Raw genomic sequence first — 19,681 nt, forward strand, 5'->3', positions numbered from 1 at the left:
TTTTAATGAGAAAAAAAAAATACTCTTCAAAGGTGGATTACAACCCAGAACCTCTGGCACGCTTAACAAAAATTCTACCACCAGTTCATTACGACTCACCAATGTTTAATGCGGATGTATTTATCACTAATGTAAATGTATTTTTAACTTAAAAAAAATAAAAAATCAGGTGGACATCACGGCAAATAAATACGTAAATAAATAAATAAAATTATGAAAAAACAATCCTTTAAGATTTCTATTTAAATTCTCTCTTGTAAAATAAGTGTCAGGACAGCGTTATCGTTAATTTTATACATTTTGATTTCGACTTACAGTAGCGATGAGTCATACAGAAATGTACAGTACTGTATATAATTCCAAACTTTTTCTGCACAACTGTCTGTTACTCCAGTGAGGGTGAGCTGATCTTTAGGGTGCCACTTCCTGTGGGCCCATGGCTGAAGGTGAAGGAAGCAGGTGTGGCTGAAGTTCTTCTGGAGGAATTTGTCTTGAAGCCTCTACTGGCCTTGAATTCTGTGAGTCCTACAGCAGAGCTCTACCGGCTGAAGAGGAAGATAATGGACAGTCCTGTCAACTGTGAGTTATTTCACAGTTTCAGAGTGTTTCAGAGTCTTTAGCTCTCATGGGCCTCCATGTTGAACACATGTTTTCCAGCTCTAGACCACTAACTGAGTTAATCTAAACCTCTGGGATTTTCAAACTTTCATAAGATTCATGAAATTACTATTTAGAGATAGTTCTCTGAAAAATAAAGTTCTGACATCTTTTACTCACCACCATATAATTCTAAACCTGTATGATAAAATTAGATATTTTGATTTTTTTTTTTCTCCATACAATGAAAGTCATTGGAGACTTAAGTTGTTTGGTCCCCAACATAACCCGGAAGTCATAGAGGTTTGAAACATGAGTAAATGATGACAGAAACAAATGACTAATTTTTAAAGGTGATTATTCTCTATTTTCTCAGACTGTCTTTGTACTTTATTTCCTCTGTCCAGATCAGGCATTTCTAGTGGCAGATGTCTATTTGGTGTCATTTGATGGACATCTGTTCAAACTCCCTGCTTCCTGTGACTTCATCCTAGCCGCTGATGTCATCAAGCACACCTTCAGCATTGCACTCAAATCTGTCAGGTTCAAACGTCGCTCACTTGAGGTGCAAATGCAAAATACAGTGATTGCAATTCACCCAAATGGAGAGGTACATCATATTGTTATTTTGATGTCCAATATTGGTTTCATAGCTAATTTAGAAACTTTATCTGAAAAATGAAATATGATCTAATTAAAAATTTAGGTGGAGGTTAATTGCCACGTAATGAACATACCATACACTAACCATGAAGTGGCTATCAGAAAGGATGGGAACATCATTGAGGTGTCCAATGAGAGAGGACTTCGGGTCTCGTGTGACCCTCATTTAGAAGTTTGCAGTGTGATCCTAGATGGATGGCTTCATGGTAAGATCATTAGCAATAAAATGTTGCTAAAACTCTCAAGACAGTTCTACCATGTGCTCAGAGCTCTGATGGTATATGCTATTCTGATTTGACAAAAAAAAAAAAAAAAACATATACCAAATACCACAATCCTGAAGTGAGATCTAATCAGAGAAATTCATGTCAAAAGATAACTGCATACTCCTGAATATACACATACATGCTGCCCCAAAATGCAATGTATTCCTGTGACGACAAAGCTGGAATTTTAGGATTCTTTGAGGAACAGGAAGTTAGAAAGAACAGTATTAATTTGAAACAGACATCATTTGTAAATGTCTCATTTTCAAAAAAAAAGATAAATAAATAAAAGTAAAAGTCATAGTAACCCCAAACTTTTGAACAGTAGGATCTATATACACTAGATAGTATATTATAATGTACAAATGTTGAAGACCCAGAGTCAATAGTTTGTTGTCAGTAGTCTTAAGTTGTTGCTGATTCACATCATTTGCAGCACTTCTTGAGATAAACAGCTAACGCCTTCATAAAAGACAAATGCACAGTCTTGCATCTTTGTCTTTTTTTCTAATAATCAAAAAAATTAGAATTAGCTGGCTGGTTTAAAAAATTAGCTTTGTATTAAATGTTATGAATTTATGATTCATCTCTGAGCTGGCTGGTTTAGTTCAAGGCCTAGGACTAGAATATTTTTTAATTGGTAATGAAAAAAATTGAGGTGAAAATATTTTCTTGAACTAAGGAAAGTGGGCAGTCATTGTTGCTTACTATTATAAATGTTAATATTCTGTAACATGATGTGTTAATAGATTTAATGGCTCTAAAAACCACTGTATTCTCTGGTTGCGGTGAATCATTCTAATATGCATCATGGTCTAACATGTTATTTGAATAAATCGTTTTCAGGTGTGTCCACTGGTCTTTTAGGAACCAATGATAATGAGGCAGCTAATGAGATTCTTCTGCCAGATGGCTCCCACACACACAGTGTGCTTCAGTTTACTCGCAGCTGGCAGGTACCGAATGAAACCTGTGAGGAATGTACACCTGTTTAACATATGAGATCACAGCACAACTAAAACAGACAGACATAATCCACAGTGTTATTTCTATTTTTTTTCTTCATATGTACTTAGCCTGTGCATGCTCTTTTGTATTTTATATAATAATGTGTCTTATAACACAATGTATAACAGAAGTGGGCTAAGTAAAGAGTTAAAGGAATAGATAATTTCATTTCAAGTCATTTACTCTGTCATGTCAATCCGAATGAATTTCTTTTACTGAACAAAAACGTGAAACTTTGGAGAATGTTCACACTGCTCTTATCCATTCAGTAAAGGCATTTATTGACCAGTGTCAAGACCCAAAAAAGGCAAAGAATACCATAAAAATACAGTATTAGCTCTCAAATTTCATTTGTAGCAGTGTTACTCTCAGAATAGTTTTAGCATGTTATTGTATATGACAATGTTAATGTATTTGGACTTGGTGGAATAGATGTGCTACGCTGCTGCTGCAGAGCAAGCATGGACTTGCCACTGCTAATAGATACAGACATGCTGCTGTGAGAATGTAAAATATGCTGCTGCTGTATGAATAGACATATATAAATACTGAGGTGGAGGGTTTCAGAGGAGCTCTGACAACGCGCTGTAGGACTAGCCTACAACAAATACTGAACCAGACCATTTAAGTGTTAAACAAGCAATTTCATTGGCTGCAGGATCAGCAAAGGCCAATCAGCTTGTGCCATGCGGTAATGATGTGATTGTTGCAGATTGCATGTAAAGGACCTATCAGCCTGCGCCCTCTAGAGTTTCAAGACTGAACTATATATTTTAATGTTAAGAAATTTTGTTATGTGCTTTTCTCATTTTATTATTATTTATTTTTGTATTTCTATTTAGGTTTTATTTATTTTTAGTTCAGTTTTAGTTTTAGTTTTTACTTATTTTCAGTTAAAGGGTTAGTTCACCCAAAAATGAAAATTCTGTCATTAATTACTCATCCTCATGTTGTTCCACACCCGTAAGACCTTCGTTCATCTTCGGAACACAAATTAAGATATTTTTGATGAAATCCGATGGCTCAGTGAGGCCTGCATTGCCAGCAAGACAATTAACACTTTCAGATGCCCAGAAAGCTACTAAAGACGTATTTAAAACAGTTTATGTGACTACAGTGGTTCAAACTTAATGTTATGAAGCGACGAGAATATTTTTTGTGCACCAAAAAACAAAATAACGACTTTATTCAACAATATCTAGTGATGGGCGATTTCAAAACACCGCTTCATGAAGCTTCAAAGCTTTACGAATCTTTTGTTTCGAATCAGTGGTTCAGATCGCGTATCAAACTGCCAAAGTCATGTGATTTCAGTAAATGAGGCTTTGTCATAAAGTGTTTTGAAATTTCAATGATTCACCACTGAGGGGTGTAACTTTAGCAGTTTGATACATGCTCCGAACCACTGATTCGAAACAAAAGATTCGTAAAGCTTCAAAGCTTCATGAAGCAGTGTTTTGAAATCGCCCATCACTAGATATTGTTGAATAAAATTGTTATTTTGTTTTTTTGGTGCACAAAAAGTATTCTTGTCACTGTATAATATTAAGGTTGAACCACTGTAGTCACATGAACTGTTTTAAATACGTCTTAGTAGCTTTCTGGGCATCTGAAAGTGTTAATTGTCTTGCTGGCTGTGGAGGCCTCACTGAGCCATTAGATTTCATCAAAAATATCTTAATTTGTGTTCCAAAGATGAACGAAGGTCTTACGGGTATGGAACGACATGAGGGTGAGTAATTAATGACAGAATTTTCATTTTTGGGTGAACTAACCCTTTAATTATTTTAGCGTTTAGTTTATTGCCAAGGCAACATTTCTAATTTTCATTTAGTTTGTTTTTCAACTAATATTTATATTTTATTTTATTTCAGCTTTATTTCAATTAACAGTAATGTTTTTAAAGGTTTTAGTTTTAGTTAACAATAATAAAGATAATTTGCAGTTGCATATTTTCAGACGTATGAACCTTTGTGGTTCCACTGTACGGAAAAAGAACAGTGTCAACATTAATCAAAACATCTTTTATGTTCCACGGGAGAGAAGAATGTCATGTGGATTTGCAATGGCACGAGGGTGTCTAAGTAAAGACTGTATGGATCTAATGTAATATTTTCATGCCCTTTTGCTTTAGGTGGATCTGGAATGTGCCAGCAAGAAAGCTGAAATCTGTCAGAATGGCACTGCCGACTCCCTGTCGTGCAAATTTCTGTTCTTGTCCACAAATTCTCCTTTGAACCTCTGTTTCAGAGTGGTAACTACTCCGTTTCCTCTCACTCAACGACATGTGCTAACTATTACAAGCCAGTATATATAAAGATCCCTTTGATTGGATTGATCAAAAGACATCCACTCCTTGGGGGAAGTGAGAAAATAAAAAAGAGACTGAAAGAATGCAATAGTAAACAACAAAATGAACTTCAGATGAATTATCTTCATGTCGCACTGTTTTTATTTTTACATTGCATTAATGAGTGTACATTTTTCAGATGAAGTGTTTTCTGTCTTTTTTAGGTGGACCCTGTGCAGTTCATGCTGATGTGTGAAGAACTGGAGTGCATACGTGATGAGCATACAGATGTTTCCAAACCAGCCTTTTGCACACTGGCCGCTGCCTATATCCATCTATGCCATAGAAACTATGTTCCACTGGAGCTGCCAGTGCAGTGCGGTCAGTATTCCCCCTTCTCACTGCACATGCTGTGAAATCTATAACTGTGAAATACATAACCACTAGGTCTGCACAATTTAGTCAAAAAATTACATTCAGATAAATCTGACAAATATTGTGGTTGTAATTTGATCTGCAAAATAGCGAGCATTTAATATTGCTGTTGACTGGATATCAAAGCTAAAAGAACTAAAATGTCTCATTTTAAACAGTGTGCAAAAATTATTTTGCCTCTTTTTTTCTTTTCTTTTCTTTTCTTTTTTTTTTTTTTTTTACCAAATTATGTATTTTATTTCTCACACTCAATAGTTACTCTTCACATTTACTGTAAGATCTCTGTAAAAGAGACAAACTCAGCTGAAAAGGGCTGACCCAAAAGTGAACTGAATAAAAAAGAATCCAGTTTCTTCATTTTCAGCATTCATACTGTATCTGGGCTTGAAAGTAGACTCAAATCACTTTTGGTCTACTTTTTGTCAAAGTTCACTTTTTATTCACACTGTTTCAACTCAGTCCTATTGAATAATATAATTCTTCTTACCCTTCTCCTCCTTCTCCTCTTCCTCCTTCTCCTTCTTCTCCTTCTCTTTCTTCTTCTTCTTCTTCTTCTTCTTCTCCTTCTCCTTCTCTTCCTCCTCCTTCTCATCATCCTTCTTCTCCTTCTCCTCCTCCTTCTCCTCCTTTTTCTCCCTCTCTTCCTCCTTCTTGTCCTTCTTCTCCTCATTCTTCTCCTCCTCCTCCTTTTTCTCCTTCTCTTCCTCCTCTTTCACCTTCTCCCCCTTCTCCTACTTTTTCTCCCTCTCTTCCTCCTCCTTGTCCTTCTCCTCATTCTTCTCCTCCTCCTTCTTCTTGTCCTTCTCCTCCTCCTTTTCCCTCTCCTTCTCCTCTTTTTCCCTCTCCTTCTCCTCCTCTTCCTTCTCCTCCTCATCCTCCTCCTCCTTTACCTTCTCCTCCTTCCCCTACTTTTTCTCCCTCTCTTCCTCCTCCTTGTCCTTCTCCTCCTTCTTCTTCTCCTTCTCCTCCTCCTTTTTCCTCTCCTTCTCCTCATCCTCATCCTCATCCTCCTCCTTCTCCTTCTCCTTCTCCTCCTCCTAGCTGAATGCACCATAGACTCAAAGCAAACTAAACTCGTGCTGAGACATTTGTTTGTTTCAAGCACATATTGCGATCCATTCTGAGGCTGCTTGAACTGATGAAAACATTGTCATGACAGAGATTTTATTTATTTTATTAAATCACTGCCTTTTGCTAAAGTATTCACATTCACAATTCTTGTGCTTTCATTTCAGTGTAAGAGATGTCCGGTTTACAGCAGCGATGCTGTGTTCCCAGTAAGGACAGGAAGTGTCAGCTGACCTGTTTGAAATATGAACAGGAACATGTACAAAATCACTACTGTTAGTATCTTTATTACTATTACTATTATTATTACTATGACTAATTATTGACTAAAACTAATTTGTCACCATTCACTCTTAAAAATAAAGGTTCCAAATGGGGTTTTCACAGTTATGCCATAGAAGAACCATTTTTTCTTAATGTGAAGAACATTTTAATAATCTAAAGAATCTTTTCCATTATAAAGAACCTTTTGTCAACTTGAAAGTTTCCATGGATGTTAAAAGTTCTTCATAGAGCCATCAATGCCAATAAAGAACATTTATTTTTAAGAGTGAATGCAGTATTTCATATAGCCAAGAACATAGAATCATTTATTTTATTTTATTTTATTTTATTTTTTTAATATTAGAAAATAAATGTTAAAAATAAATCACACCAATGTTGGTTAATATACAGTGAATGCACTATTTTCTAAACGTATTTGTAAAGTTAGAAACTGATACATCAGTATAATTTAATCTTTTTTTATTGTTGTTATTTAACCGTTTTTAACACATTACATGTTGGTAGATAATCATGTGAATTACTAGTAATAACACAACTAGCCTTTGTTTAATTACAAGCAGCTTCGCAAAACAATTACACAAGTGTATGTAGCTACTTAGTACATTATTACTGTAACTGTACCTGTAGTGTGTCCGTTTAAGATATTTACCACATTCATTTCAATATAGAGAAGAACTGTGTTTATTCAAAAATAATCAGCAACTAAATCAAAAGATGAAACCATCTGGACACTACACAACTTTATTGAGTTATGGATGTTCATTTTAAGAAGTTGATCTAAATGATCTGCCTATGATAACTTATAGTAATTAATATCCTCCTGTAAGCTTAAATGTGCATTAGCTCTCTACATTGTACTTGATTCTCTGCCAATAAAAGCTTCATAGATCTTTCTGTATTAAAGTGATAGTATCCAAACCCATAAGTAACATCTGCATTCTGACTGTGTGTGGGAGACGTTTGGCTTGTGTTCTCCTGTTACTCCTTGAAGCGGGATGCATGACAGGTTTTACAGACATGATGTATGGCAGAATTGTTCCTTTTACCAGATGATCTCATGAGGATCATGTAAGATCAGAACCCTTTCAAATCACTATAAATATTCAAATGTGCGTTTTGTAGAAGATCTCCATAACAGATATTTATGATACTCAAGATGAATCTGTGGTCTAGTTCTGTCGTCTTACAGATAATTCATGTGAAAGTTTATTTTTAAATATTACCTAGTTTGTAGAAGGGTCAGGGATGAGTGGTTGTAAATAATCACAGTGAAATCTAACAGTTATTTAAGAAAGTTCATAAAAAGTTCATGAAACACTGGTAGACAGCAATGTGAATTTTACAGTGCCTTCCTCTGTGTTTGTTGGTGTATTTTTTTTAATGATCCTCTATCCAAGCCCCTGCAAAAAAAAAAAAAAAAAAAAAAAAAGAAGTTTATTCAAGTCTGCTATTGGTTTACTTCTTTTAAACTAAAAATTAGAAAGTAGCTTGGCTTATGTTTGGCCTATATTTGTACCTAATCTTTTGATTAAAATATACCTAATAAAAGTATAAATCAATATTCAAAATATGTTTGGTTTGTATTTATGTTTACTATTATGATTGTTTACTTTTTCAAAATATATTGACTTATAAACTTCAAGTTTTCAAGTGTTCAAGTTTTTTTTTTTTTTTGTACGCAAAAAAATTGACAGTTCTTCTGTGTTTTAACCTGTTTAATATATAGCCTCAATTATAAACCATTACAGAAAATATAATTTTAAGACTTTTTGAGATTGTGGGCTATTTTGCTTCCACAAATTGCCTTCTTTCAGACTAGTGGAAAGAAAATATAAAATACACATTTAAGTATTTATTTTATTACATTTCATCTATCTTTTTTCTCCTGCATTGAGTCACCACTTAAAGGGATATTTCACCCAAAAATGAAAATTATCCCATGATTTACTCACCCTCAAGCCATCCTAGGTGTATATGACTATCTTCTTTCAGATTAATACAATGAGATATATTTAAAAATATTCTTAGCCCTCCAAGGTTTATAATGGTTGTGAATGGGGGGCCGTGTTTTGAAGTAAAAAATAATTCATCCATCCATAAAAAAAAGTAATCCATACGACTCCAGGGGGTTAATAAAGGCCTTCTGAAGCAAAGCGATGTGTTTTTGTGAGAAAAATATCCATATTTAAAACTTTATAAATTCAAAAAACTAGCTTCCGGCGGACGACCGTACGCAGAATGCGCAAAGTCGACTTGTGGCAAATGAGTAATCCTCTGATGCGATGTATGACGAAGGATGTGGGAGTATTGTAAGCTTAGACGCCTCTCGCAGGTCAAACAAATAGGACTGTGCAACAAATTTAAGATCCTCTTCGTCATTATGTTGTGCGTCAGGTCAAAGGATACTCTTCCGCCACAAATCGACTTGCGCATTCTGTGTACGGTCGTCTGCTGGAAGCAAGTTATTTGAATTTATAAAGTTTTAAATATGGATATTTTTCTTACAAAAATGCATTGCTTTATTAACCCCATGGAGTCGTATGGATTACTTTTGTTTATGGATGGATGCATTATTTTTTACTTCAAAATGCAGCCCCCCATTCACTGCAATTATAATCCTTGAAGGACTTAAGGATATTTTTAATTATATCTCCGATTGTGTTCATCTGAAAGAAGATAGACATACACCAAACTTTACAGGTTTTTTTTTTTCCTATCCATATTCTGAAGGTTTACAGAGGGGTTTCTTTCTTCATATATCATTTGCCTGGTTTATATAGCATTTTATTCCTAAAAACATGGTGAAAATGAATTTGTTTTCTGGCTGTTGACAGTGTTTTCTGATTTATGGAGTGATAATCCCTTTGTAAAAACCTTTAATATGTCAACTAAATGAAACAAGAAATTTAACCCTGCCTTTACATTGTGTACTAAGACCAACGGAAAATGAAAAGTTGCGATTTTCTAGGTCAATATGACTAGGAACTATACTGCAGCAGGCACAATGATATTACGCAGCGTCTCTCACAAATGTCTCCATGGTTGCAAGGCACGCTCCCTGTGCAAACAGGGGGTCACAGGCGCTGCGTAATATCATTGCACCTGCTGCACCCATGGCACCCAGCAAATTTCCTTGATTATTACGCCAGAATGAGAGTATAGTTCCTAGCCATATCGGCCTAGAAAATTTAAACTTTTCATTTTACGTTGGTCTTAGTACACGATGTAACTACAGAAGAGTCAAGTTTTAAATAGGAAAAATATTGAAACTCTTTGGTCATTTTTTAAGGAGATGCTAACGGTCTAATCAGATTCAATGAACTATGCTAAAAGTGGTACCGCCAGACCCAGAGATTGGCTGAATGGATTCGAAAACGGTAAAACTCAACTGTTTAACTCTAGGGGAGTTGGAAAATGAGCCTATTTTCAAAAAAAGTGGAGTGTTCCTTTAATGTACTGTTATTATGGTGATATCTATAAGTTAAAAAATTGACAAAAAATAGGGCAATTTAGTCGCCTATTGAAATAGTACACTTACAAGTACACTAACTTGATATTAGCTACATAAAGTATACTTGGAAAATATACTTAAACTTAACTTGTTTACTGAAGAAAACAAAAAAAGTAAATTTTTGTTACTGAGGTCTTATTCCTGTTGCTTGTACAACAAAAAAATGCTCATTTGCAATATCATGTTTTATTATCAATAATTAGAGGGGCTATATGTAAGAATTTCCTAATTGGCCTATTAATCGCTTTTTTATTGCCAATGTGTGAACAGCTTAATGAAAACAATAAGTTGCTGGCTGCAGTTCACTTAACGGCCAATGGTGTCACTAATAACAGGTGTTTCTTGAATTCTACATAATAGCCCCTTTAAATAAGTAATATCTACATTTAACTGACTTTAGTTATGCACAAATGTCAGTGATTATAGTCACCATGCTTTTCTGAAAATGTGACTGACCTCATCTATTAAAATACAGCATAAAGCACTTTTATGTATAAGACACCTGCAGGATTTAAAAGGGTCTTAGTGTCGTAGCTGAAAACAGCTGCAGATTCATAAATGTACCACATGGTACTGAAATCAAAAGCTTGACTTTTGAGGAGATCCATGCACTTCTTTTATTTGATGTAAGTCCCTCAATAAAGCAGGACTGGATTTTGCAGCATTTCATTCATTTGTTTCTGATCATCTCCACTGATGTAACAGTCTCTTATATAATATGCAAGAGTTCATGTCCACACTAGGAAGAGCACAGCCATTTGTCTTTGAAGACACACCACAACTTGAGATGAATCAAGACCTGCTTATAGTATGCAAGGGAGATTTACGATTTTGTCTTGGCACAAAATCAAATCGCAGATCCTTTTTAGAGCTTTTTAGAAAAAAAATATCTAGAAAGTAAAGTTCCCAAAAGGCAGTTCTAAATGTTTTTATTACAAATAATTTTGTAGAGAGCACATTGAACATGTTCCACCCTCCCCCACCCCCCCAAATAATATTCAGTCAATATGACCTGACAGTGGATAGAAACATATGATGATAGTTATCTGGCAACTTTTTTTTAAGAAGCTTTTCATCCACAGTAAAGCGTCTGCTTGACATTCATGTATACTTTTTTTTTTTCATGTAGAAATCAGAAACATGAAAAAATGCCATATGACAGTGGAATCATCACAGTAGATGAACATCTTAAAACTTATTATTAAGATCACAGTATGAGGATAACATTAGTTTCACATTTACTGCACCTAAAATTACTTAACTTAGCTTTTTAGGCATGGTTACACTGTTAGATATGCCCCTTGCTTAACAAGAGCTGAAAAATATTGAGAATAATCACAAAAATGAAACTTTGCCAGCAAGAATCCTACAAGAGTTCACTGTACTAACATCTCCAGTTGGCAAAGCAGTCACATAGTGTCATCATGATGCAAATAGAGAGCCAAAGAACTCGAGTCATGTGGTAGTTAAATATTCACTGTACAGTCAGTTAAATGTCATGTATGATCCATGGCATGCTACATAGTAGAATCAGAGTGTGTAGAAGTACAGGTGTAAATCCTGATGGTGCACAGCTACTTGTGATATATAGCTGTGGTTCTCTTATGGTGGATCTGGAGGTCTGTTCTGAACAAACATTTGCTAAATGCTAAATAAAAAATACAAAAAAACGCTGGTAACACTTTACAGTAAAGTCCTATTAATATTAGTTATTGCATTAATTAACTTTAACTAATAATGAGCAAAACAATAAAATTAACCTCACTGAAACCTCTATTTCTGCTTGTTTTAAATTAAAGGAAACGAGGGACGAGTCAAAATCATTTTTGTGGTGATCAACTTTATGCAAGTTGTATTGAAAATGGAATATTCCTTTAAAGGGTTAGTTCACCCAAAAATTAAAACTCTATCATTAATAACTCATCCTCATGTCGTTCCACATCCGTAAGACCTTCATTCATCTTCAGAACACAAATTAAGATATTTTTGATAAAATCCGATTGCTCAGTGAGGCCTGCATTACCAGCAAGACAATTCACACTTTCAATGCCCAGAAAGCTGCGAAAGATGTATTTAAAACAGTTCATGTGACTACAGTGTAGTCAAACTTAAAGTTATGAAGCGACGAGAATACTTTTTGTGCGGCAAAAAAAAAAAAAAAAAGACTATTCAACAATATCTAGTGATGGGCGATTTTAAAACACTGCTTCATGAAGCTTCAAAGTTTTATGAATCTTTTGTTTTGAATCAGTGGTTTGGAGTGTGTATCAAACTGTCAAAGTCACGTGATTTCAGTAAACGAGGCTTCATTATGTAAAATGTGTGTTGAAATTTCAGTGGTTCACCACTGGGGGGTGTGACTTTGGCAGTTTAATACATGCTCCGAACCACTGATTCGAAACAAAAGATTCGTAAAACTTCAAAACTTCATGAAGCTTCATTTTATCATTATTTTTTTTGTGTTCCGAAGATGAACGAAGGTCTTACAGATGTGGAACGACATGAGGGTGAGTAATTAATGACAGAATTTAAATTTTTGGGTGAACTAACCTTTAAAAGTCAAAGGCTGTAATCGAATGCTTCAGTATTTTGGCACAAATTAATCTTGGTAGGAGCTTGTCAAATTATACAGATGCCGTCATCATCAAAAACCATGAAGAAAACTGGTTTTGTGTGGTGAATTTTTGGAAACTGATAGCAAGATACCATCAAACTTCAAGAAATATTTAGAAACTAAATGTCTAAACTCAATTTTAATGAGTTTTCTTTCTTTTTGTTTGATAAACAGTATTGGATGAGCAATGCTGAAGTAAAAGCAACCGAGAACCACCGATATATACGTGTGTGTGCGTGTGTGTGTGTGTGCGTGTGTGTGTGTGTGTGTGTTTGTTTAAGGTCATTAGGTCTTCTTGGGGCAGAGGTGTCCCAGTCTCCAGCAGTGGCAGATGGTGTTGAAGAGCCTGCAGTGGCAGGAAGCACATGGATCACAGCAGGGAGTGAGCGAGGAGCAGCTCTCCATCAGACCGGCACAGCGCCGCGCTGGAGTCTGGGCTGGAGAAACGGCCTCAGGCCTGGGCTTAGGTCTCTGGAGGACACATATTTTCATGAGAAACGAATAAACAGAGTGAAGAACTGCTAATACATTTCTATTAACTCAAGGTTTTTAATGTAAAAAGGATCAACTCCATTTCCAAGAAGAAATATCATACTGTTGCTCTTGCAAAAGGATAGATGTGCATTAGTCCACTTGAACAATGTTGTATTTGTTTTATTAGGGTCCACATTTTAGGAGACCCTAAATAACACGGAGTGATGTGTGGAACGTACCACCACATGATGTCTCTGCTGAGACAGATAGCGAGTCCTGGCAAAGAGTCTTTTTGGTTTCTCCTGATTCCACACTCCTGTTGGGACACACAAATGCCCTGGTTTAGGACTTTAAAAATATATACATTTGTGTTTTTTTGTGCGTGTGAGAGAGAGAGAGAGTTCACACCATGTCACATTTAAGTGGGAGAAACCCAGGTGGCACTTGAAAGAGACAGCGATAGATATTTCCCATCAGCCTGTTCACGAGACGCCTGCTGAAAATAATGAGCCTTTCACTGGAGCTTTTGAGTGCTGGGTATTGAATAGTGAGACTGTGTGTGAAAAAATTCTACAAAATCGGTTTTCTTCTAAAGCTCATTAGTGACGTTGACGGTAGCTGCAAATCCATGAGAAGAAAAAAAGCCTTTGTCTTTATAAAGAATGTTTATATTGGCCTGATTACAGTATGTGTGAAAACCAACACATCATCAACAGGTCATCAGGTGACAGAGTGAATAATCTAACGTCATGTGATCAGTAGTGAAAGATGAAACGTCATCAGAAGGCATGATAAATTATGAAGTGTCATTATATGACATAATTCATTAGTGAATGGCCAAACAGGTGTTTTGTCAAGTGGAACACGCACACACACGCACACACACACACACACAAACACAAAACATTTAAAAACCTGCAAACCTGAATAGTCTAAACAAATGCAATATAAAGAAAGAATTAAAAATACTCAAGGTCAAGTTAAGCACATTAGGTGTACAATGTCTTTTAATTTAATTACAAATAATTATATATAATGTATTTAATATAGCTATATTAAATTAATTTGCTAGCTATTATCAATATAACACATATGAAACTGTAACTATCATTATACTAAAATGAATATTAAATTTTGGTTTTAGGCTGCTGATTGTATATATATATATATATATAAACATACACAATTACTTTTTATAATATAATGTGGATGCATACAATTACATAGGCTAAATTATATTATATACAGTAACTATCATTTTATTAAATGCTGGTTAAGTTATTTTATTTATATTCATTTTTAATTAAAATACACCTATTTTAATATTTTTACATAATTATATAAATAAGTATAATTTAATTTAATTTATAATATGTGGATACATATAACTATATACATAATAGTATATACAGAAACTATCATTATAGTAAATTGAAAATTAAATGATAGTTTCAGGATTCTGGTTAAATTATTATATTTTTATATATCATTTTAATTAAAATATAAGCTACCTATTATATAATTCCATATAGACCTATTTTTATAATAAAATCTGGATACATACAACTATATACATTTTTATACATATTAACAATACTAAATTGAATATTAAATGTTGGTTTAAACTGGTTTAAATGCATTCTGCTGGTTTAATTATTATATTTTTATTAATTTTAAATAAATGATAATATAATATGTGTTACCTGTTGTTATGGCAGAGCTGTGGTGCGCCACGTCGTTTTCGTGCTTTTTGCGCGCTTCTATCCTGTTCGCTTCACAAGTGATGGACTGAACAACTGTGAAGAATAAGCAGATCGACAGCACAAATCCTTTCATCATTGCCGTCGTCATTTGCCGATCAAATGGAGTCTTTAGGTGTGTCGGGTTAGCGTTAGACTGTCCTCAGAGATCACTCAACAAGTGAGGACTGTGTTGAAGACCATTCGCAGCGTTTATAAAGCGAGAACTCATCCACGCCCACTCGAGCACTCCTCATTCAGCTCAAGAAGAAAACACCGAGCCAAAGTCTCATCGACAGACGTGATGTGTTGCCAATCACCAATCATTACTACAATGCATTTAAAATGAATACAGAAAAAAGAATCTGACGCTATGACCATATTTAAGCTTGCTCACACTTGAAAATAAAGGTTCTTTGCCATTTATGGTTCCATCATAAAGAACTTTTAGCATCCATGGAACCGTTCCAGTGGAAAAGGTTCTTTAGATTATTAAATGTTCTTCACACTAAGATAAAAACGGCTGTAACACTTTACAATTAGGTTTCATCAGTTAACATTAGTAAACTACTTTAGTTAACATGAACTAAAAGCATTATTAAAATCAAAAACTGTAAAGTGTAACCAAAATGGCTCTCTTAAAAACTGAATGCTGAAAAAGTGGTAACCTGCAACTGTAGCTGTTTTTTAACCTATTATTTTAACCATCATTTTTTTTTTTTTTTTGATATAAATGAATGTATTTACATTGATTCAGCATCATCAGTATTAAATAATATTTCTGACTTGAATAAAACCAGTTAATTTAGATGTTATTATTTATAGGCTACCATTTTTTTCAATGTTCTTTGGGGAACCAAAAATTCTTCTACACAACACTCTTGAGAATAAAGTTTCTTTATTGTGATTGATGGTTCCATGAAGACGCTTTAACATCAGCCTTTCCATTACACAAAAGGTTCTTTATAGTGAAAATAAAAAGATTATTCTTGTTCTTGGATTATGTTCTTCTCACTAAATAAAGGAATTGTTTACTAAAAAATTCTTTGGTGAGCCAAAAATGGTTCTTCAATTGCATTGCTGGGAATACTCCCTTTTGGACCCTTTAGAGTGATGATATTCTATAACTAATGAAGCCATTTATACGAGTTTATTTCTATATTGATCATAAACTTGATTACCTGAAGTTTATAGCCTTGCAAGATGTTTTGACATTGGAGTTGTTTGCTCTCTAGCTCATCAATCTCAGGAGACACTGTTTGTGTGCAGTTCTTAAAAGTCGTTTTACAGATGCGCTATTGGACTGGACTCTGGGTTTGACTGGGCCACGCCAGGACACTAAAATTCAAAAACTTAAAATTGCTGTCTGTTTGGGTCACTGTCCTGGAAGCTCCAAGTGCTCGTCCGGATCACAGCATGTTGTCCTCTAGTATTTTTCTGTAGCTTTTTTTCCTTCATGAGTTTTCCAGTCCTTGCTGTAGAAAAGCATCCTCAAATTATACCTTGTTGTTCCTTTGATAGTAGTTTAACAGGTTGTTCCATATTTTCACACATTTGTTTATTTCTAATGCTTAATCAATTATGATATATCCTGGAATTTGATAAATTCACTGCTAGATATTTTTTCTGAGAAATGTTTATTTAGCAAGTGGACTATATTAATTATAACTCTGTGTAAATTGATTTCTTTTTATCACTGATATTATTTATTTATTTATTTATTTATTTATTTTTGCTTTAGGATGGTGCGGATCTGGCAGGGTACATAAAATCTTCAGAGAGATAAATTATGAATCAAGATGAGTACTAAAATCAACATTCCACCATAAACTTGATTACATAAGGTTAAAATACAGTATCTTGGAAAGAAAGAGCATTTTGTATTGATATAGAGCTTACTTACATCTAATGATTTGGGAGCTAAGTGGAGTAAATTTGATTGTACTCATGTAAATCTCTTCTGCCCATAACTTTTGTGTGCTTACACCAACAGAAGTTGTTGTATAATGTAGCCTTTTAGTAGTGGCTGGTGTATGTTAAGACATGCTAGCTTCACCTGTAGCTCTGCAAAAGTAAAAGATGAAAAACAGAAAGTGTTATATATATATATATATATATATATATATATATATATATCCTAGGGATAAAAGTTTTAGGATTTTGAAAAATGTAAAACAATGAGATAAGAAGAATTCTTCAATATTAGTATTTCGAGGTCTAGTATTTCTAGGTCTCTAATCAAATAAATGTGCATGGAACATTCTAAAAAATTATGCTGGATAACATGATCATGTTTTGCACAAACTGGTGGAATTCGTCAGCTCAGATTGTTGTTAAAGAAATATGACATGTCAAGTACAAGAAAAAAACTGATTTCACTCAGATTGGCATGCTGACAACATAATTTATAAAGAAGAATATGATAAACATTTTAAAAAAGCACAAGGATTTGTGGTTTCAGAATTTGACCACTGCAGAACATAAGCTTAAATAAATAAATAAATAAATAAATATAATATAAATATAATAATTTTGCAGTTGATGCTTTAAAAGTGCAGGAGTTCAAGTAAAATTATAGGGAATTAATCTTCTGAGCTCCATGGATAAATAGTTTCATCCTGAGGAACACTCTGCTTTCCCCCAGACAAATTAATACATGTTCTGGTTGTAATTTATTTCATTTCCTCGCTCCATCCATCAGCCCTGTATCAACATTTATTCTACCATGTGTAGATACTCATCTCATCCCAGAAGCTTCAGGAGTCCCTGAAGGGCTCTTATGTGTGACACGGTCTTGAGTAATTCCTGATATCTAACCTTTTTCACTTCTGATAAAATGCAAGTGAAAGCAAGTGTCTGCCCAGACTCTGATCGTTGATTTTTCAGAAAACCACCAATGTCATATCACTGCCAAACTGTCACTCAACCGTCTCCATTCCATAGGTCAAGCCTCCTTCCAGAGCTATGCCATTGTTATTGTATTTCCTATTTAGAAAAGGAATTTGGTTTCCACTGCAATACTCGTCTGCTTCCAAATGTCCAATATTCAAGACTAGCTTATACTTTCACATGCACGTATGTGCTGACAAGCCTTTAATGGCTCCCTTATGTTACAGAAATGTGTTTCTGTATAAGAACTTAAACTTCTAAACATCTCTTATTTCACACGTACAATGCACCAGGGTTACTGATGTTGTGGGCTACATCAATATATCTTTTTTTTTTTTTTTTTTTTTGCCATTTTGGAGGGTGTTATAAAAAACTCCTTATAAAAAGCATGAATATATTAAATATAACATCATCACTGTAAAAATGTGCCACTACATACTACTAGTACCTAGGCTACATTTTTGCTAAACTCAGAAACATATATATACAATTTATTGCAGTTTCCAGCTGAAATGAACAGTGGTTGTATGAACACCATAACTTTTATTCCTTTTCAAACATGATTATGTTAAGCTAAAGGGGCAGACTTTCGATTAAAGACTTATTTTCCCACATTTCCTTAACTGATTGATCTCAAAACACTTTCACCATATAGTGCATGGTTTTTAAATATAAACTAACACGTTTGCATCACATAAACAGCTACATATGTATGACTTTTCTGTAGTAAACTTGCTCTATAGCTCACCCGGTATAGCAATTTTACTTGCAATACAGAATGCTCGGGTATTGGTACTGAGCCTGTTGAAAAAAACAGCATATGTTGGTCAAGTGCTGGTCTTAAGCTGGTCCTAAGCAACTAGCTCCAGCTCAGGACCAGCTTAGGACCAACACTTGACCAGCTTAAACCAGCTCATGACCAGATAAGGACCAGCATAAGCCAGCTCAAACCAGCTGACAGGGGAGAAACACGGATCGCGAACCAAGACTTGTAAAAGCAACATAAAACAGCATGGTTTCTTCAGCAAACTCTTTTGTATCTCACGTTTGCTTTTTTATTAGGTATTGTATTGTACGTATTGCGGCAGTTGAGAAGTGAAATGTCCAATGAGTGCTTATTATGTCTGAAAATAATGTACCGCTTACACTAACCTAACCGATAGTGTAAGGTACATTATTTTCAGACGTAACATTCAGGAATAAAACTTTAGCGCCACTCACTGGACATTTCACTTTGACATTAACAGCGAAACGTAGGCTACAAGAAGCAACATAACATCATTTTGCAGGAATGTTTTTTTTTTCTTTTCTTTTTTTTTCAGTATAGGCAGTGCAAATAAAATAAAGCAATAAGCCCCAAGAAGCTGTGGTTTACAGTGAATTAATAACAGCTAAGGGGCGTTTTAGGCATGACGCGGAGCGTAAACCACATCTTCATGGGGCTTATTGCTTTTATAAAACGGTTACCTCACAATACAAATATTAAAGCCAAAAAATATGTATCAATGCAACTTTCATGAAGTCAAATCATTAAAAGCCTTTCTTCAGCTGGAAAAAAATAGTCCCTTAACAGGAACAGAAGTTACATTTATCACGTCATTAGATGAATTTTGGGAATTTTACAACGCCTTCGAACGCGGCTCAACCAATCAGAATCAAGGGCCAGAACTATTCATTTTATAAGCCGTTTCTAATGGGCTGCCAAGCTTGCCATGTTATGATCACATGACCAGTCTAAAACACAAAATACTAGCTTTCACACAACTAGGTCTCATTATGAAGTCAGACCATTGTTGTATGGGCCATGGCAACAAACAACAAAAATGAAACATTTCTCCTTTC

General features: G+C 34.7%; 2 protein-coding genes across 3 annotated transcripts in view; one reads left to right on the top strand and one right to left on the bottom strand.

Annotated features, from left to right (window-relative positions):
- Nucleotides 1-8,180, top strand: part of LOC127497907 (uncharacterized) — a 67,925-nt gene extending 59,745 nt beyond the window's left edge. For both annotated transcript variants that reach the window (XM_051866689.1, XM_051866709.1), the window contains 7 exons: nt 395-579; nt 1,005-1,207; nt 1,304-1,466; nt 2,373-2,482; nt 4,669-4,788; nt 5,049-5,205; nt 6,495-8,180. In XM_051866689.1, the coding sequence (XP_051722649.1) occupies nt 395-579; nt 1,005-1,207; nt 1,304-1,466; nt 2,373-2,482; nt 4,669-4,788; nt 5,049-5,205; nt 6,495-6,499 (943 nt within the window). In that variant the 3' untranslated portion in view covers nt 6,500-8,180. The remainder of the gene's footprint in view (nt 1-394; nt 580-1,004; nt 1,208-1,303; nt 1,467-2,372; nt 2,483-4,668; nt 4,789-5,048; nt 5,206-6,494) is intronic.
- Nucleotides 8,181-11,036: 2,856 nt separating this feature from the next.
- Nucleotides 11,037-15,156, bottom strand: asip2b (agouti signaling protein, nonagouti homolog (mouse) 2b). The gene is made up of 3 exons (XM_051866961.1): nt 14,915-15,156; nt 13,451-13,527; nt 11,037-13,208 (listed from the first exon to the last, which is right to left on the bottom strand). Exons 1-3 carry the CDS (start codon nt 15,060-15,062, stop codon nt 13,023-13,025), a joined length of 411 nt encoding a protein of 136 aa, XP_051722921.1. The 5' UTR covers nt 15,063-15,156; the 3' UTR covers nt 11,037-13,022.
- Between the last annotated feature and the right edge of the window lie 4,525 nt (nt 15,157-19,681).

Source organism: Ctenopharyngodon idella, chromosome 2 (genome assembly GCF_019924925.1).
Source record: "Ctenopharyngodon idella isolate HZGC_01 chromosome 2, HZGC01, whole genome shotgun sequence".
Classification (NCBI taxonomy): Eukaryota; Metazoa; Chordata; class Actinopteri; order Cypriniformes; family Xenocyprididae; genus Ctenopharyngodon; species Ctenopharyngodon idella.

Bases quoted from the DNA above. Each gene is read 5' to 3' on its own strand.
- asip2b (XM_051866961.1), bottom strand. From the start codon at position 15,062: ATGACGACGGCAATGATGAAAGGATTTGTGCTGTCGATCTGCTTATTC. The intron at 13,528-14,914 runs GTAACACATATT...GTGTCCCAACAG, and splicing joins CAGCTCTGCCATAACAACAG to GAGTGTGGAATCAGGAGAAA. The intron at 13,209-13,450 runs GTACGTTCCACA...TGTGTCCTCCAG, and splicing joins AGCAGAGACATCATGTGGTG to AGACCTAAGCCCAGGCCTGA.